The sequence below is a fragment of the Labeo rohita genome, chromosome 19 (genome assembly GCF_022985175.1).
Source record: "Labeo rohita strain BAU-BD-2019 chromosome 19, IGBB_LRoh.1.0, whole genome shotgun sequence".
NCBI lineage: Eukaryota > Metazoa > Chordata > Actinopteri > Cypriniformes > Cyprinidae > Labeo > Labeo rohita.
The window spans coordinates 5,863,722-5,882,283 of record NC_066887.1 but is presented as its reverse complement, the minus strand read 5'-3'; the positions used below and the strand labels follow the sequence as shown (position 1 = coordinate 5,882,283).

Here is an 18,562-nt window from a genome sequence, read left to right as displayed (position 1 = left end):
ATTCAATACAAAGATGCTTGAATAAAAAAACTGACTAGGTTGGGATCAGTAAGATTTTTTTTTATGTTTTAAAAGAAGTCTCTAATGCTCACCAAAGCAAGCTTCATTTATTTCATCAAAACAATAGTAAAAACAGTAATACAACTTAAATATTTAAAATACAATTTGAAATAGCTCTTTTCTATTTTTAACATTTTTTAAATGTAATTACTTTGATGCACAGCTGAATTTTCAGCATCATTACTCCAATCTGTCACATGATCCTTCAGAAATAATTCTAGTTTACCGATTTGAAACATTTCTTATTATTATCAATATTGAAAACTGTTGTGCTGCTTAATATTTTCATGTAAAGCATGAAAAATCTCACTGACCACTGTATAATGTATATTTTTGCAACATGATCTCATGATAATTCGTATGTATTTTACGTAAAATGTGGTTCTACAAAACGTACATTTACTTACGTTTTTCCAGACACTAAAATGTACAATACTGACGTATTTACAGCATCTAAACTTACAAATGCTTATCTATTTTCAGCATTTAAACGTACAATATTGACAAAACCTAAAAACGAATCCTTATGAATATTGAAATTGCATTATTCTTGTTTTAGTTGTCATACCATTACCTTATGTTTCAGTTGCATTATTAAATTGTTTAATCGTTTACTCAATATAAAATTATAACATTTCATTATGTTCTGCTGCCTGCTCGTTTCCAAGAATAGGCCTACATAATGTTGAACAAGACTACACTTTAAACCCTTAAAATCGAACGCTCATTGGCTCTCGCCTGCATTCGTCACAGATTACAAAATGCTGTGTTTCCGGTGAGGTGTGTTTTGAATGATGCGCACGCTCCTTCAAGGACTGGATTGGGAAAATAATCTGGATAATATTTTCAGCGATTAACAATTTAAATTCTGCTCTGCACCTCACAAACCTTCCATATCCCACCAGAAAGGACTGCGGCTACAACACATCGTCATTTGGACTGCTTTTTGGTACTGCTTTTGACATTTTTGCAATAAATAAACAATTGTGATTGCACTTATCTGTCTGTCATGTTTTCATGTATTACTGTACAGAGAGAGTTATGGTTAAGTTTAGAGGTAGGAGTGGGATTAGCGACTACAAAAAATATTTTTATTCAATATTGTTACTAAAATGATAATTTCTCTGCATATTTTGGTCAGTTGCATTTTATATCCTTTTATATGCACTATAAAATGGGTAGGTTTAGGTTTGGGGGTAGGTTATAGATCTAAAACGCTTATTGGTAAAATTATAAAAAGGCATTGATACGAATATCTTAATGATATAAAAGATACATATATATTTTATGTTTTTTAAACACTGGAATATGTTGAATGTTTTAGCATCAATAAAAACGTATAAAAATGTAAGTTTTGTGCCTCTAAATGTTACGTATAATTACCTACGTATAAACAATGAGACCAGGCTGATTTTAGAGATATTGTTATACTGTACCAAATGGCTGAAGTGTCTTGGTATAAAGCTGTCCTCCAAACTCCACTACACACACACACTGCACCCTCCTTTCCCACTCCTCAGCAGTAATCAGGATCTGGTTCCTAGTGATTTGGATGGCACCATTATTCCCATGTGTCAAAACTGGCTGTCCTTTCTCTTTTCTCCCCTCCACAATCCAGAACATATGAACGCGAGAGGCCTTGACCCCATTCACAACACACTGAATAGGGACCAAAGGACTGTTTGTGATCAGCGGTGTAAGAATATCAATAACAGGAAACACCGTGTGTTCTGGAAAGAGATTAGGGGAAATATTTGGTTACAATGGAAATAAATACTAAACATCATAAAGCCTTTGAACTGTTTTGTGGCAGTCATTATGTTGCTCTAACTCAGCCGTGAGGCACATACACTCTTAAAAGTAAATGTTGTTTATTAGCATTGACAATTCCTTGAAGAACCTTTAATATCTATGGAATCTTTCCATTCCACAAAAGGTTCTTTACAGTGCAAAAGGTTCTTTAGATTATTGAAATTTTCTTCACACTAAAGGCCAATTCGCACCACACAGATAAATGCCAACAAACAGCAACAAACAAGGCCGTTGGATGAAGAATTTTATGAAAATAATCATGTCATGTTCACACTGCCCCAACAGACACCAACAAACACTGACTTAACATGTTCAGTTGGGTGAAAACAAACCCCAACCAACGGCAACAGATGCTGACAGGAAACACACTGATCCAACGAAACCCAACAAACGTGTTTGTTGGCGTTTGTCTGTGCGGTGTGAATTGGCCTTAAGAGAAAAAAATGGTTATTTTATGAAGGTTCATTGGGGAACCTAAGTTGGTTCTTCAGTTGCATTGCTACGAAACCCACTTTTTAGACTCTATTTTTTAAAGTGTATAAAAGGAGCTGCGGTAAATTCAGCACGTAAAAAATAAGAAGTAAGGCCTGTTCACACCAAGGGCAATAACTATAAAGCAATAAACATATTGGTCTAAAAAATTTTCTCAGTATTAAAGTATAGCAGCGTCCACACCACAGCTATAACAATAAAGGCACAGAGAAACAATATTGTTGGAATCAACAGAACGATTTTTTTCCTACTGATGAATGATAAAAACACTGACACCCAATCAGAATCGATCCTGCTATAACCAGCTCGAGAATTCGGCAGACGAGTGTGTGCTTAGAATAAACAGACTGTATTAGGTGCGCTTCTATTAAAGATTTGCGCAAAACTTTTGCGATGTTTTACAAATGTAGATAAAAAAACCGTTGTGAAATGACGGTGTTTCCATTAACCGATGTTATGCAACTAAAACAATTTTATCCTCTCGTGATAAGTCATGACGATGGACGTTGGTAGGTTTAATCACTGAAACTGAAATGAGCCGCGGCGCGCCTGGTTACAAACACAAGCATTGACTAGAGTGGCCGTGATCAGCTCTGCAGACTTGTGCGGTGTAAATAAGGGGTTATTCAAGCTTTAACAACGAAGCAAGCCCTTTATTCAAGCATTGTGTAGTCAGTGCTTGTGTAAGTGGCCACATACGAGGTGTTTTTGAGGCAATAGTACATTATTACACGGTTCCGTGGAATACTCGATTCGGATTGGTCAGTCACCACATTCCAAGGTTTGAAGGTGCGTTCACGCCATATCGGAATTCCCGTAATTACGAGATTCCAACTTGTATAAAGTGTTCACGTACTTGTAGAACTCGTAATTACAACTTGTGAACTGGGAGTCTTCTGAGAGCTACGACTTGTACCACATGACCGCTGTACGACCTGACCAACGTAGGCTTCTGTCTGGACGTTGATAGTGTTGCTATAGAAAAGCATTAATCTGAGTCTGAGGACGTGAACAGCTCCGAGTAGAACGTCATATGCTGTCATCTCTAAATTACGGTATTTACGATATGGCGTGAATGCAGCATGATATTCCCGGACAACCGGTAAAAACTAATAACACAAGCTCATCCGGGTAACTGCCTGTAGTCGGCGCTGTTTGAACACTTTTTCTTCGTGGAAGCTTTGCGTTTGGCTGGCTAATAAAATATTAAAACTCAATTTAATATAATAATGAGTATGATTATTTAATTATGTCATCCTGGTATCGCGGACTCGCTCTCTCATTTCATACAAATGCAGCTGCTGTCATTTTGCGACGATTGTTTTGTAAACTGTAATGGCTTATAAGATAACTGGTAAGATTTTGAAACATTTTTCTCCTAGATCAATATATTTTATCGCCATAAATATTAATGTGTTGAAATGTTGTGGTATGACTGCACCATCGCCCAAATGTCCATCTAGTTTGAACTCCACTTTGCGTTGGGCTGCTGATAAGCCTGTCGTGCTTTATCCTGCGATAGCAACCGGCTGGATGTACATTATCCCTTACTTAAAGAATGATCATGTGACTTTTATGTACAAGGTGACCCGTAAATGCGAAAAATCCGTTTCCATTGCAGTTTTGTGACATATTCCTTTTTCGAATTGACTGAAAAACCACCTCATGCGAACATAAAAACGTTTTTGCAATATATGGGAGTTTTTGCGAAATTTACGTATTTTCAATTCTCAGTTTCAGCAGTTTGAAGGGTAATGAAAACGCAGCTATTTTCCGCTGGTGTGGATGAGTTATCTTTAAAGTTATCATCCTTGGTGTGAAAGACCAATTCACACTGCACCGACAGACGCTGACAAACACATTCGTCTGGTTTTGTCTGATCTGTATGTTATCACTTTCAGCATCTGTCGGTACTTCAACGGCTGTTAGCATTGGTCTGCGTCTGTGTGTGAATTGGCATTTAAATTAAATAATATTAATAAAAATGGGTAAATATTTTTCAGCTCAGGTCATAAATCCAGGGTACCACAGTTACTAATTCATTTTTATTGAGGAAATGCATAAAAATATGCAATGCATGTGGCTATTTTTGTAAAGAAAAAACACTCCTAAAAGTTACTTGTGGTGCTTTGGACTTCCATTTTGGGCAATGCATTGTCTAATACTTCAAAAAGTCTTAGGTTGACCTTCCAGGGTGCCAGCAATTACATTTTTGTCTTGCAACTTCTATTTATATACATTAATTCACAATAAAGAGGTTATTATTACATCTCACCTTTCACAATGACTCTGGATCCATTTCCAATGTGAGCAAAGCGGCTTTGCACAGCCACGCAGTAGTACATACTGGAGTCATGCACCGTTGAATTGGTGATAACACCAGTACAAATACTAGTCCACTTATTGGACAAGTGATGAGGATCGATCTGAAGTCTGTCGGTGAGGGTGATTGTCGCGTTCTCAGGAATGACTCTCAGCCAAGCCACCGTTGAACAAGGGGAATACAGCTCTACAATGTTGCACTTTAAAACAACGTCTTCTCCAGCCATCACTTCAGCCACTGGCGGCCACTGTGTTACAATGAACGGTGTTGTCGCTAGATGAAAAGATTGTAATATTTGTTATGGTGTAAACTCTTTTCTGTTTTGGCTCTTCTGCAATTCAGTTTTGAACAACATAAAGAAGCATTTCATTTCTGTTACAAAACTCCAGCCCATGTAATGTACATAGGCCATCCATTATACTAAATGTTTGCTAAAGTGAAAGAATATCATTAGCAAAACACAAATATACAAACAAATAAATATCTCACAGATTAAAGCATATTTAAATACACTTTTTAAGCAATTTAGTGGAAAATTAAAATACAATTGCACACATTATGAAATTACTAAAAAGATTTTTACCTGTTCCCACAGTGTGAGAAACCCAGATCATCATCAGCCAGATGCTCATCTTTAAAGTCTGACGATCACAACGGTATGTAGCCTTTATTTGACTAGTTCAGCAAAAACCTGGTCTTCCTTTCAGTCATCTGATAGGGTCTTTTTGCAGTAGTCAGTGACTATAGAAAACACAGGATACTCTAAACTAAACCTATGGTCCTACAATGCACTTGTTTTGATATCTGTTGGAGTTGAATACCTGGGCAGTGTTAAATACCCTAGTAAAAAATAAATATACTGAAATATTTAAAACACATTTATTTCATGCTAAACATACTACAAATACATTTATATTATGTTCTTAATAAAAAATACCCTGCAATTGTATTTTTAGTATAATAAACTGGTATATTTAAAGTCTGCTAAAGTGGAACAACTGATTTTGTACTTAATGCACTTTAATTGTGCAGAAACAATGCTGATTTCTAACTAAAGATATACTTAAGTATATTTGATTGTGCTAAAGTGGAACTATTGCAAGTATACTTTAGGTACACTTTAAATATTTTGCATTTAAGGGACTGATATTATTTAAAAATTATTTAACAGACTTGAATTATACTTAGTATAAAATAAAAGCATTTTTACTAATTTATTGTCTATATATTTCCTGTGACATCACCAACATGGCATTCTTTTGGGTTGTCTTCAATCTCAATCACATATTGTCTTGCATTGAGAATACTGTCACCTGTTACACTAGTACCCTTCCCCTCCCCAGTATTTGGTTATTTCTAATCACTCAATCAATCAAAAAAAAAAAAAAAGTACTGCTCAAAAACAGCCTTTAGCAACAACATTCCTTGAGGCAACTCAGCAGTTATGCTACTTTATGCTTCTTTTTTTTTTTTTTTTTTTACTTTTACATTTTATGCCTCTTAATAAGAAAAAAATAATACAAACATCTGTACTGGCAAAGCTCAAAAATAGCCTTTAATCAGGACTAAAACAACAACATTCCTTGAGGCAATTCAGCGGTTATGCTATGCTATTTTTTGCAGATTACTTCAGCATAACAAACCCGTTTTCTTGGTGAGCTTCGAGTCAGTTAAAGGGTTACTCCTCCCCAAAATGAAAATTTTGTCATTAATCACTTACCCCCATGTCGTTCCGAACCCGTAAAAGCTTTGTTCGTCTTCGGAAAAACAAATTAAGATATTTTTGATGGATTCAGACAGCTCTCTGACCCTCCCATAGACAGCAATGTAAAAAAAAATAGTCCATGTGACATCGGGGATTCAACTGTAATTTAACGAAGCTACAAGAATACTTTTTGTACGCAAAGAAAACAAAAATAACGACTTTATTCAAAGTTAGTTAATGACTTTATTCATTTTATTTTCTTAAAATCACTGGGGCACAAGGCCTATAGGCAATAAGAAGTCTGCTTCTTTGACAGAAAAAAAAAAATAGCTGAAGAGCAGGTGAATTAAAATTATTTTAGTTGTTTTGGCTCATTCTAATGGTCGTTTTAATCTTATTTTAAATCATTTTTAGGCCCCACCGGAAGTTTGATGAGGTACCTAGTGGGCCCCAGGCCTCTAATTGAGAAATAAAACATGGTGAAAGAATGAAACTGATGAAAGAATATAAACGGATACAGGGAGAGTCATGACTCTGTGATGTCAGTAGTTATGAGACATTAAGGCAGGGTAGATGTAGACTCAGTTCAGCACAGGTTTGAACAGGACAGGGTGTTGTGACATCGGGTTCAGAATAGGCAGAGTAAATACATATTCTATCAGTCATATTTCAACCCTTGTTAAGATGACAGGAAACTAATCCTTATGCAGTTAGGTTTCCTGCTTCTCTAGATACTTCTCTATGTGAAAAGTAACAAGCTGGAAGGCACACTGATATTATTTGATACACTCTAAAAAATGCTGGGTTATTTTTTTAACCCAAATGCTGGGTTTAGCCCATTGGGTCATTTTATTGGGCTATTTCAAATATTTTTACCCAGGTGCTGGGTTTTTTTTTTAATCCCAAATACTGGTCTCAACTTGTTGGGTCATTTTATAGAGTTATTTTTAAGTTGCTGGGCCATTTTTAATGCTGGGTTATGTTTTTCCACCCAACCGCTGGGTTAAGCCTGTCTCCAACAAAACAATCCAGCTGCTGAATTACAATCAATGTTGCCAAGTCCTAGGTTTTCCTCAGTTTAACAGTGTTGCCGCTGGTTGTTTTTGATGTCCACGGGTTGAAGTGACCCCAGTAACATTATATTTACCCCCTGAGATAAGAATTTTGCAGAGCAAGCCCGACAAAAAAATGTGTATTTTATCCCCCGGAATGCAATTTTTAATGGGAGACCCCCCTTCAAAATGCCATTGGGCTAGTTTTGAGTAGCAGTTTGGTGGGTTTTGTTGTGAAAACCTGGCAACCCTGGTTACAGTCAGTCAGAGAGTGGGCATTTTGAGTCCTCTACAGGAGAGTGCGGTTCTCAGTGCCACCGATTTGAACTTCTTCAGTAAAATAAAGGTTTTATATACATTTTATTTCATTTGTCTTTACTGTAAATTGTATTATTTTACGCAGCGCAACATAAGGATGAGATGTCAGTCAACTGCGTCAGCAGTTGGAAACGCCTGTTGCTTTGCATAAAATAAATCGATTTTATTCGTTATTGTACTGAGTTTAATCTTAAAATATGTTCTCTAATGTCAGTACTGTTTGTTTATGAGCAGTTTTTGGAGTCAGTCAAGACATCTTTCAGCTACGAGTGAAACGCAAGGCCGCGGTCTGAAGTTCGCAGTTTACCTGGCAAACAACAGCCCTTCACCGGCTCAGATTTCTGTGACACACCGGCATGAGAATTTACGCTATTTTGATAAAAAGCGATTACAGAGTGTAATGAGTAGGGCGGGGATGAGAGCCATGGGAACGGAGCGAGGTCGGTGGAGTTGAATGATAATGAGCGACACCTGGGCCACTCACCGGTCTCAAGTCCTACGGAGGAGCTCCGGAAGGATAAAAGAAGGAGTGACGACAGTGGAAGAAGAGAGAGGACCAGGCCTGGACTTCATTTTGTGTTTTGTGTGCGGCAGTCGAGGCGGTGGTGCTGGAACGACTTGAGACCGGTGCGTGGCGCAGGTGTTGCTCATTATCATTAAACTCCACCGGCCACGCTCCGTTCCCACGGCTCTCGGCCCCGCACTTGTTAAACAGAGAATGGTTGAATACACTGAAATTAAAATTCTACTTTTAAATGTTACATTTTTTATGTCTGAAATGCTTGTTAAATGAGTTTAAATGTATGTAATATTGTAAATTATGCTGTATCCACCCAAATAAATTAAATTTGTCTTGTATTTTGTCCATGTGTTCTTGCTTAATAATAAATGTTCATCTTTTGATTTATTGTTGTTGCTTCTAGTCATTTTGTGTGTGTTTTTATAAGTTCCAGTCCATTTTAAGCCAGCAATATAATACTTTTCAAACAACAGTTGACTTAAATAAAATAACCCAGCATGTTTGGTAAAAACATTTAACCCAACCAGCTGGGTCAAAATAACCCAGTATGTGTTCTATCCAATATTTACTTAGCACTGGGTTGCCAAGTAACTCAGGTTGGGTTGTTTTTAACCCAGCATTTTTTAGAGTGTAGGACATGCTATTTGAAAAATCGACTAACCAGTTAGCCGGGTTTTGCCGTAGCTTTGACTGTATAACTGTAATTTAGTGGTTTTGGCAAAATAAATTAAATCAATTAAAATAAAAATAATCAATTTTAAAATAATAAACTATATATTTCAACACACTCTCTCTCTATTTAGTTATCCACAAGAGTGCGGCACCTATATAAGGTAGATGATGACACACTCGTGAGCTAATATTTGACGCTGAAACTCTGAAGAATGCGTAATGTATGCAACCAACCACAAGTGTGAACATGCGTCTGTGCATACTAAGCACATTAGTTCTTTTTGTAACATTTGCAGTTGGCTGCAGGTAAAACAGGCAGTCTGCAAATGGCAGCCTGCCATAAAAAAACTGTGTGGTATGTGAAGAATGTAGACTTGCAGTGAGCTGAAACCAACATCTGCAGTGAGAAATACTGCTGTTTGTGCATACACTCAGAAAAAATATGAAAATGTGCAGCAAGAAAAAGAAAAAATGTGACCATCTACAGTATACTTTAAGCTAAACCATGATGCTTTTAAGCTGACATAGTAACAAACAGTACAGTAACAAACCAGAATCAACGTGCACTAAAGAAACTGACAATACCACTTCCTAAGCCAGAACACAAAGGGTCATTGTATCCCCTTTTGTGACAAAGCCGTGAGCTTAATTGTACTGAATGTGCTATTGTAGTGCACTTCAAATCATAAAAACATACTTTAAAAAACTGTACCTGCAGATAATGAACTAAAAGGTCACTTAAGTGCACATGAAAAGAGTTTGCTTTGATGGATAATGTCTCCTAACAAACTTAAGTACACCTTTAAAAAGTGTGCTTTTTAATATTTCTAAATAAACAAAAATTCAACTAATTGCATTTAATATTAAATTATATTAAAATAAATTATATATAAATAATATTTATTTAAATTATTCATTTTCATTAAATTGCAAATAATGTAATTAAGTGTCTGGAACCTTTTTTTTTTTTTCAATTCGCACTTAAGTATCTTTTAAAGTACATTTATATGGTAAAGTGTATTTCTTTTTCAAAAGGGTTCATATGTGTTTGGTGAACCCTTGCAAAAAAAAAAATGTTTATTCAAGTGTGCTATTAGTGTACTTCTTTTAAACTAAACATAGGAAAGTATACTTTTAGTTTACTTTTTATATACTTCTCAGAAATAAACTTAAAATTACATTTAAGTATACTTATACTTAGAAAAAGTCAAAATATATTTGAGCTATTCTTGCGCTCCTAGAATCCACGTTTTCATTGTTATACAGTAGGGGGCACTAGTACACATCTTCTGTACAGAATTTCCAAAAAAAAAAAAAAAAAACACAAGTGAAGAAGAAACTGAAATCCACATTTTGATTATATCATTCTGAATCAAATTCATAGTCTTGTTTTTAGCTTTTTGTTCAAAATGTTGTTGATTTTTATTTATTTTATTTTATTTTTTTTTTATTTATGAAACTTAGCCACATTCAAGCGTTTTTTTTTTTTTTTTTTTTTTTTTTAAAGAATGCATGAAGCTAGAATAAAATGTTTTTGTTTACAAGCAGATATCCTGTTCTTTCTTTTTGTTTTGTATGTTAATATATTTATATAACAAAATATGTACAAATTATTACCTAGATAGGGACATAGTAGTATACTCAAAGTATGATGTAAAGTTCACTTAAAGAAAACTTATGAGTATACTTGCAGTATAAAACTATTAAACTAGTAGTTTATGGAGACTATACTTCAAAGTGTACTAAAAATGCTACTACACATATTTAATTAGTAAACTATCAGTATACCTATAAATTCACTTTTAGTATATTTGCAATACAAGCTAAAAACATTGATGTAAACTAGTTGTGTACTCAAAGTTTACTACTGTTATACTTAAAAGTATACTTTTATATACCAGAAAGTGGGCCAATTTAGTCCCAATGAGTATTGAAATAGTGCACTTACAAGTATACTACTAGTACACTGATATTTGTATACTTACTACATAAAGTATACTAAAAATATACTCAAACTTTACTTAAGTATACTTAATAAAATAAACTTGAAGTATACTACTTTTTGGTAAGGGAAGTGAAAAAAGTCTCTGAATTTCTGATATATTTAAATGATTAGTGTGCATGTAATTCTGCTTGTGAAAACAAGTTTGTTACAAATTCCCACTAGGTATCAATTACCATTTTTGAACTTGCACAAGAGGGTGGTGCAACTATTTGAAGATGTGGACAGACAGTTTGTTTATGTGTAAACTATGTGATAATACACACCTGTGCATTGCTGTCCTATATTCTGTACTAGTGATACGCTCATGCTGTCAAAGGTGTGTCATGTCTAGCACTTTCAGTGCACCCACCCAAAATGCTGAGCATGCCCTTGCCTGTGCATTACCAGAACTGTTCAAAAAAACAAGCAGAGGAAGACAGCCAAAGTCAGTGAATTTTGATCTGACCAGGGACACGCCTTGCTCAGTGGGAATCCCACTATACAATATTTCTGAAAGATTCCTGGAAAGATTATCATGAAAAAGACCAAAACCCAGTTAACCAAAACAATGTACTGTGCATCAAATATTTGGTGGAACTTCTCAGTTCTTTTAAAACTGAACAATCCCCATATAAAATCTAGCCCAAGCCTACACGTACTGAGCTAGGGGCTTGTTGTTGCGCAAAAGAATTTTTTATCCTGAGAGCTTCCAGATGTGTTCCCAAGGGAGCAGTAAGTCTGTTTTCCAATAGTTTTGCCCATCAACAAAAATGTGTCATAAGGAAACCTGGTTTTCCAGAGTTTTTTCCATGGTGCGAGCCTATGAAACCCGATCGTCTCCGCCCCGTTAGGTTCACTGTCCTAAAGCATCAAGTTACAGGAGACATTTTTCCCATAGCAGTCACTGACACGGAAGGTGGGTTTAGTTTTTTTTTTCTCCTGAGTGGGAGGATTCAGGATGTCAGCCAAGAGGTGACAGAAGCGATGGGACGCTGAGAGTGTAAAGTAACGAGCATTGCACGACGGGAACAGTAAAGTTTATCTAGAGCCAAGAAAATAAAACAAATCACTTCAAATGGCGACACAGGTATGTGATTTACATTGTATTAGCTTATATATTTACGATCGCTCCTTTGCTTTTAAATTGGGTTTCATGCAGTTATAGGTTTATAAGTTTTTACGTAAGCTGCGCTTTGTCGGGTTGTTCCTTTGAAAATTCGCGTTTGTGTGTCAGTCTCGGTAATCTTACGCACTTGACCGAAACGGTGTCCAGATGCTGTAGTCTATTGTTATCAAAAGACCTAGTTTCTTTTAAGGATTATTCAAGTTAAAAAAACGTTTTACGTGCAATCCATAAACTACAAGTGGCACCGACGCGTTTTGCCTCGCCTCTGCTGTTTGTTTTTTACGCAGACGTGCGCTTGACGGATGTCTTTGACCGTTGTGACGTGTCTTGCTGTTTTTTTATGTCTTGTACCATAATCACTGTTTTAAAGTGAATTTCAACTTTTAGAAATGGGTTTTGTTACTCTGTGTTTTTCCTGAGTCTCCCTGTTTTTGAATGCAGGAACGCGTCCTGTGTTAACGCGCCCTAACAAAGAGTCTTAGAAATATTTCAGGATAATTCAAGCCATATGAGTCGAGAGTTTCGCTGCAATGAAACGTTCGCAATTCTGTCTATGCAAACCATACAATGGCTGTGTGTCAAAACCTAGTGAGCTGGCTGCGTCCCTGCCCTAACCACCGCCGTCACGCCTGTGATACCCAAAAAATGCTGTCTAAACAGGCAGCTCACTAGGTTTTGACATGCAGCCATTGTGTAGAAATGGAAAGCACGGGGAATCAATCAGAGTCTTTGCGTTGTTGCTCTCTGGCACAAGCCTCAAGACGAAAAATGCCTATGTGGACTTAAAGAAAGACGGGGAAAGTGTGTAGAAAGTTTCTGAATGTCAAGGGGTTGCATATTAACATGTTTTTTATGTATTTCAACGCCATACAGGAAATGTTTTTCAGGTCAAAGCAGTGGAAGCCCAACCTTTTATCTTAACAAAACAGGGAAATGGTTTCCATCATAAATGCACAGCTTAAGTAAATAATAATGCATAGAGAGCAGGTTGTCATGCCTGATATGCAGGTATTTCAGGTATTATACTGGATAATTGTCTAAGAGCAAGGTTTGAATAGACACAGTTTACAGAGTCCATTGATAGTGCTCTGATAGTCTTGAAAAGAGGATGGAAACGCAGATTAGATATTTTTAAGGTGAATGAGCGGTATGAAAACAGGTGCATATGATTGCTTCAGTTTGCTTCTGAACGTTAATAGCTTTATTATAAAAGACAAGAAAAACAAATACTGATATGGGTACAGATCATCATAGCATTTTTCTGTTTCATGATAGACACTGAGAAGAGAATATCATTGTAAGATCTCCAGATCAGTGTATGTGTTTCTATTTCTCTAAAGTTCCAATACATGAGTGTTTTTCTAAAGAACCACTAAAAACTTCTTTTTGAAACCTAAACAGGTTCTCTTTTGACATCAGGCTATGAAACCCTTTTGGTATTGACTAAAACCTATTTTTAAGTGTTTACTACACTAGTAAAACCACCACCAACACTCTTAAAAATAAAGGTTCTTTATTGGCATCAATGGTTCTAAGAAGAACCTTGAACGTCCATGGCAGAAAAGGTTCTTTAGATTTTTAAAAATGTTCTTCAAAATGGTTCTTTTATGAACTGTTCACTGAAAGGTTCTTTAGGGAACCAAAATGGTTCTTCTATGGCATCACTGCAAAAACACCCTTTTGGAACCTTTTTTTTAAAGAGTGTATGTTATTCACAATATCTGTACTCTTTTGATTCTGCAGTATTCTGACCTTGAGAAGGCCATTAACACCTTGGTCTCAAACTTCCATGCTGCTTCTCCTGATAATCGGCCTACACTGAAGGTAGACGAGTTCAAGAACCTCCTCTCCTCCCAGCTGCCAACTTTAGTCAAGGTAAAACCCATGTTGTTATTCATTCCAACAGATACCAGTGACTCAAAACTGTTATTACTCATTTCCTGTGACTGTACTGTAAGGGTAGTTATAGTGTAACAATTGTTAATAATTTCAATGGGAGAAAATGTGAAAATGCTACAGTGAAACCAGTGAAGTGATTAACTTATGGTAACAATAATATTAGGTTTTTGCAACGTTTAAAGGTCTCTGTGTTACTCTGGTGGTGTTTTGTCTTTGTGTAGGAAACAATGTGCACTCTCTTTGTTATTATTGGCTCCATGTGCTGGAAAGACCAGTTCTGTTGAACTTGTAAGCCAGCATGCAGGTTTTAATTACTGTTATCTATACATTTAACTTATTTTAGTAGCATAAATAGGTTTTATGTCAAGTGTAAAATATATATAATCCCCTAATGCCTGTAACTTTGTCACCATATTTATTACGGAAAAGTTCTGGCAACCACAGCTGCTTTTTTTTCCTTCTTTTTTTAAACCATAAATTAACATTTTTTAAGTCTGAGGGATTGGTTGGTTTCACAGAGAATGTTTCCCAGAGTGGTTGCCTTAGATAGAGGTGTGGTCTGATTACACAGATCAGTTTGAACTCAGGTAGAGCCAGCGAAGGACACTGGGTGTGGCTCCATTGAGGGAGCAAAATGGTGGCTGCCGTTGATCTGAAAGATAAATAATTTCTCCTGCAGTCAAACTGACGCTACTCTTCAGTTACAGTCAGTGTCAGATCATGTTATGGCAGGCCTTCTACAGCTTGAGGAAGAACCTCTGACATAGTAGATTTTGTGTTTCTTCAAGTTGAATGAAGAGCTAATGCTCTGAGGTATATGGCACTGTAACATTTGAACAATACTTCAATGATCTTGTAGTTTAGTGCTGATGTAATTGTGCTCGAAGTTCATGTTATGACATGTTTGTAACAGAAGAGTGAAAACTGTACAGACTGTATTGATTTAGAGAAAACATATCTAAGCATAGAATTAATATCAGTCTTGTATTTGATTATGTATTTAAGTTTGAATGTTGTTGCACGCACTGTATTTGAAATTGCATTTGAAATGCATTTGAAAAGTAACTTAAAAGCAGTTCAAAATCCTTTATTGCATTATTAAATTTATTGCAGAGAAACCACATGAGGGCGACAAAGTGCCAGTTTTCAAATGCAGAAGTGAAAAACATTTGTAAAATGGGTTACATGTTGACCGAATGCGTGAACACCAATGAGTTTTTTGCTCTTTTTTTTCCGTAGTCGGATAATTTCGGAGAAGTGCTGAAGCAAATGGGTGTGAAAGATGGAGAAGGCATCAGCTTCAAACACTTCTGGAGCCTGATCCAGAATTTGGCCACAGCCCAGCATGGTCTGCTGAGCCACGAGAAGCTGTCCAAATGCACCTGCCTTTTACTATGAGCCGTGGGCTTCATCTGCATCTGCCTTTAAGATCTGGTCCCTCTGCATCTCTCCATTTATCAAGAACCACTCATCTCCAAGCAAAGCAAAACACTAACTTTCCTTCCTAAGCATTCCAATAAATAAACGCAAATTGTAAATCAAGATGTCTTTACATAAGATTTTTTTTTTAAACAATGCACAAGCAGTACAGCCATCATCTCTCCTCATATCAAGTATCAGGTAAATCTTAATGTACATACCAGTTAACTACTTCATATTCCAGATCTGAACTGGAGTCCAATTAGTTTTTAACTGGAGTTACAGTTTCCCACAAGTGCGTTTAAGTGTTTCTCAGTTAAAAGTACATAAATAAAATCTTTCCTTTTTTGTGTGTGATAACACTACATTTAAACTTACTGCCACTATAGTCTAAAGTATGTGTATTTCAAGATATAGACATGTACTGAGTGGTTTTATGCAAACAAACACAATAACAACAATTTTTATTTATATTTTGTAATACTGTTTTTTATGGCCAAAAATCAATAACACCCTGAATTATTGTCTAATAAAATTCATATCGAAACACGTCCCTTGTTGATTTTTTTTTTTTTAAATCCAAATGTATAATTCTCAATGTTTAAATAACCATATTTTTAATCAACTGTCATTTTTATTTAGGATCAGCTGTTATTGTGCAGCAGAAATTTTACTGAATCTGCCTTGTAAAGAGTGATATATTATAGTATTATATCTTAAATTTTAATTATATCTATTACTATATTGTATTAGTCTTAGGTCTTAACTGTGCTGAATAAGGTTTTTTTTTTAGCACAGTGTAGGTTGTCATGAGAACTTTGCCTTCACCACAATGATCTGTTAACCACACAAACAACAAACAAGTCTGAATGCATTTCCCCTCTTCTTGCATTGCCCCCTTATGCTGTAAAGGCAGCTCTACACTTGTCCATATAGACCTGAAAATGAATTGAATTGGAAGATTTTTTTTCTGCAACTCTTGCAAACCTTGATCTTAATTCGCATTTAGACATATAACTAAGAAAGTCACAGGCAAACAGACCAATGCTTTCTACTGTGCTAAACAAGTTTGCCACAACAAATTTACACAGTTGGTGTAGGCACTCACCACAGAGTTCTGTCAAAACAACCACACAGAATTTGCACTTTTGTGTGAAAGAGTATCTTAGACTACTTTCCTCTTTGAATTAACACATTTGCAAGGATTTTTTTAAACTTTTTTTATCCCTTAAAATGTATGTATAGTGAAAATGAGCCATATATGCTTTTAAATATGCTCTTAAATTTAAACCAGTGCATTTTTAAGGTAAACACCCTACAATTGATATATACTGTGCAACAATCATTATTCTGATTGAACAGTAATCATTGATTTTGGTCAGATATAAGAGCAATTATTGCTAGTTTCAAGTGCAATACATGCATTTAGTCAAAGCTCTCCATCCTGATTATGCTCCAGAAAGATCATCATCTGCTGTTGAATAAGGTACAAATATGTGTTTTTGAGGGTACTGCCCTGTGACAAGCGACATAAAAGTATCATTTTTGCCCATTTTTCTGTGGCATATGGTCGGTTCCTGTTTGTTTCTTTAGCTCAAACATTAAAACATGGTGCCAATCGCAGGAACTGCATAAACCAGTTTAAATCAGTTTATGCATCCCTGGGAATTAAACCTATGACCGTGTTGTTAACCTTAATAGGTGAACTATGCCTTTAAGATATAAATGCTGATGTTGACTGTGTTAACACGCAAATAACTATGATGGAGCAAATGTGACGCTTTTCACAACCAGTATGAATATCACAACTTGATAAAGCGGAAGATCAACAACACCAGAAGTTTGAAATGTCACAGGTTTAGTTTGATAAGGCTTTGAAGATATTTATCTTACTATATTTGTACACAAAATGCTATGGCAATACCACTGATGGTGAGGCTAAAAAAACAAACAACAACAAAAAACTGTAAAAACAGTAGCAGTTTTGATGACTACTTTAAATGTTGGTGTTTTGTAGTATAAATATGTCCAAAAATATAATACAACATCAAAAACAAGGCCAAAAAGTACCCAGGTTAATGCTGCCCAGCCAGTATGTGTGCCCAGGCAGTATGTGGTCTGAGCCCATGCTAAAGCTACATGGTGAGAATGCCGAAAACGATGAGTCAATGTCTGTATTTAGTATCTGAGAAGTGTCTGACTCATGTCAGAATGCAGTAACCATGTTTACTCATTTAGCCCGGCTTTCATAGAATAAATATGTATTCATTTGAAATAAAATTGCACTGAAAAACAAAACAAAACAAAAAAACAAAAAAACAAAAAACAAAAAAACAGAATCTGACTGTAAAGTTTTATGCTAAGTGCCTCCCACCCATAGAAACCTGCTAATATACCTAAAACACATCCAGCTTTGATTAGCATTATCACATTTCTGCTTGTATTATTGTCAATTGTTTTACGTTCAGTATAAAACTGTATGATGGACAATGTGAAACATGTTCTCTGTCCATGTATTCGTAAATAAACTCACCCGTTAAGGTCAGTTCACACCAAGAAAAATAAATAATAGCACCAAGAATAATAAATATAGCAATTAAGGCCCCAAGCACAACAGAAGCAAACTGAGGAGATAAGTAAGCATGGCAGAACATGGTCATGGTTTGACTTGTAAAGGGGTGGATTTTCAAACCCCTTTTTCTAGTATTCAGTGAACACATAATCATAGTTTTCTTAAAAACTATGTATCTATTCTGGTATTTATGTTACATGCAATGTATGTATTTAGTATCTGAGAGGTGACTGAGGGTCTGACTCTTGTCAGGAATGCAGCAAGAATGTTTACTCATTTAGCCCGGCTTCCAGAGAATAAATATGCATTTGTTTTATTTAATTATTTTTCATTATTTTTATTAAGTTTTTTTTTTTTTCTAAATATATTTTATACAAAAAAAAAGTTATCAGTTTGAACTTTTGTTCTTATCCATTCTCTGCTCTTTATTATGTAGTTCTCATGATAGTCATATAAGACATGTAAAGACCAACACACTACTGTTTCTGTGTGTTAGTTTGACACTGGCTACTCTTACTCATTCTGGTACAGCCGTCGGAAGTGTGGAGAACTCTGTCTTCAGTAAACTGTCAACTGACTGAACTTAAAATTTGATTCCTGGTTTTCAT

At 35.7% G+C, this 18,562-nt stretch overlaps 2 protein-coding genes across 2 annotated transcripts; one reads left to right on the top strand and one right to left on the bottom strand.

The window, feature by feature from the left end:
• Positions 1 to 1,129: 1,129 nt before the first annotated feature.
• Positions 1,130 to 5,311, bottom strand: LOC127181721 (uncharacterized). The gene is made up of 3 exons (XM_051136615.1): positions 5,271 to 5,311; positions 4,640 to 4,960; positions 1,130 to 1,790 (listed from the first exon to the last, which is right to left on the bottom strand). The coding sequence occupies exons 1-3, from the start codon at positions 5,302 to 5,304 to the stop codon at positions 1,486 to 1,488; spliced, it is 660 nt and encodes a 219-aa protein (XP_050992572.1). The 5' UTR covers positions 5,305 to 5,311; the 3' UTR covers positions 1,130 to 1,485.
• Positions 5,312 to 11,858: 6,547 nt separating this feature from the next.
• On the top strand, positions 11,859 to 15,931 carry s100v2 (S100 calcium binding protein V2). The gene is made up of 3 exons (XM_051136622.1): positions 11,859 to 12,025; positions 13,808 to 13,939; positions 15,203 to 15,931. Exons 1-3 carry the CDS (start codon positions 12,014 to 12,016, stop codon positions 15,359 to 15,361), a joined length of 303 nt encoding a protein of 100 aa, XP_050992579.1. The 5' UTR covers positions 11,859 to 12,013; the 3' UTR covers positions 15,362 to 15,931.
• Positions 15,932 to 18,562: the final 2,631 nt, after the last annotated feature.

What these genes read in the sequence shown, in the direction of transcription:
- LOC127181721 (XM_051136615.1), bottom strand. Translation starts at nt 5,304, where the DNA reads ATGATGATCTGGGTTTCTCACACTGTGGGAACAG. An exon ending in TTCTCACACTGTGGGAACAG is followed by an intron (nt 4,961 to 5,270) that starts GTAAAAATCTTT and finishes CTTTTCATCTAG; the next exon opens with CGACAACACCGTTCATTGTA. An exon ending in ATCCAGAGTCATTGTGAAAG is followed by an intron (nt 1,791 to 4,639) that starts GTGAGATGTAAT and finishes ATCTCTTTCCAG; the next exon opens with AACACACGGTGTTTCCTGTT.
- s100v2 (XM_051136622.1), top strand. An exon ending in AGCTGCCAACTTTAGTCAAG is followed by an intron (nt 13,940 to 15,202) that starts GTAAAACCCATG and finishes TTTTTTCCGTAG; the next exon opens with TCGGATAATTTCGGAGAAGT.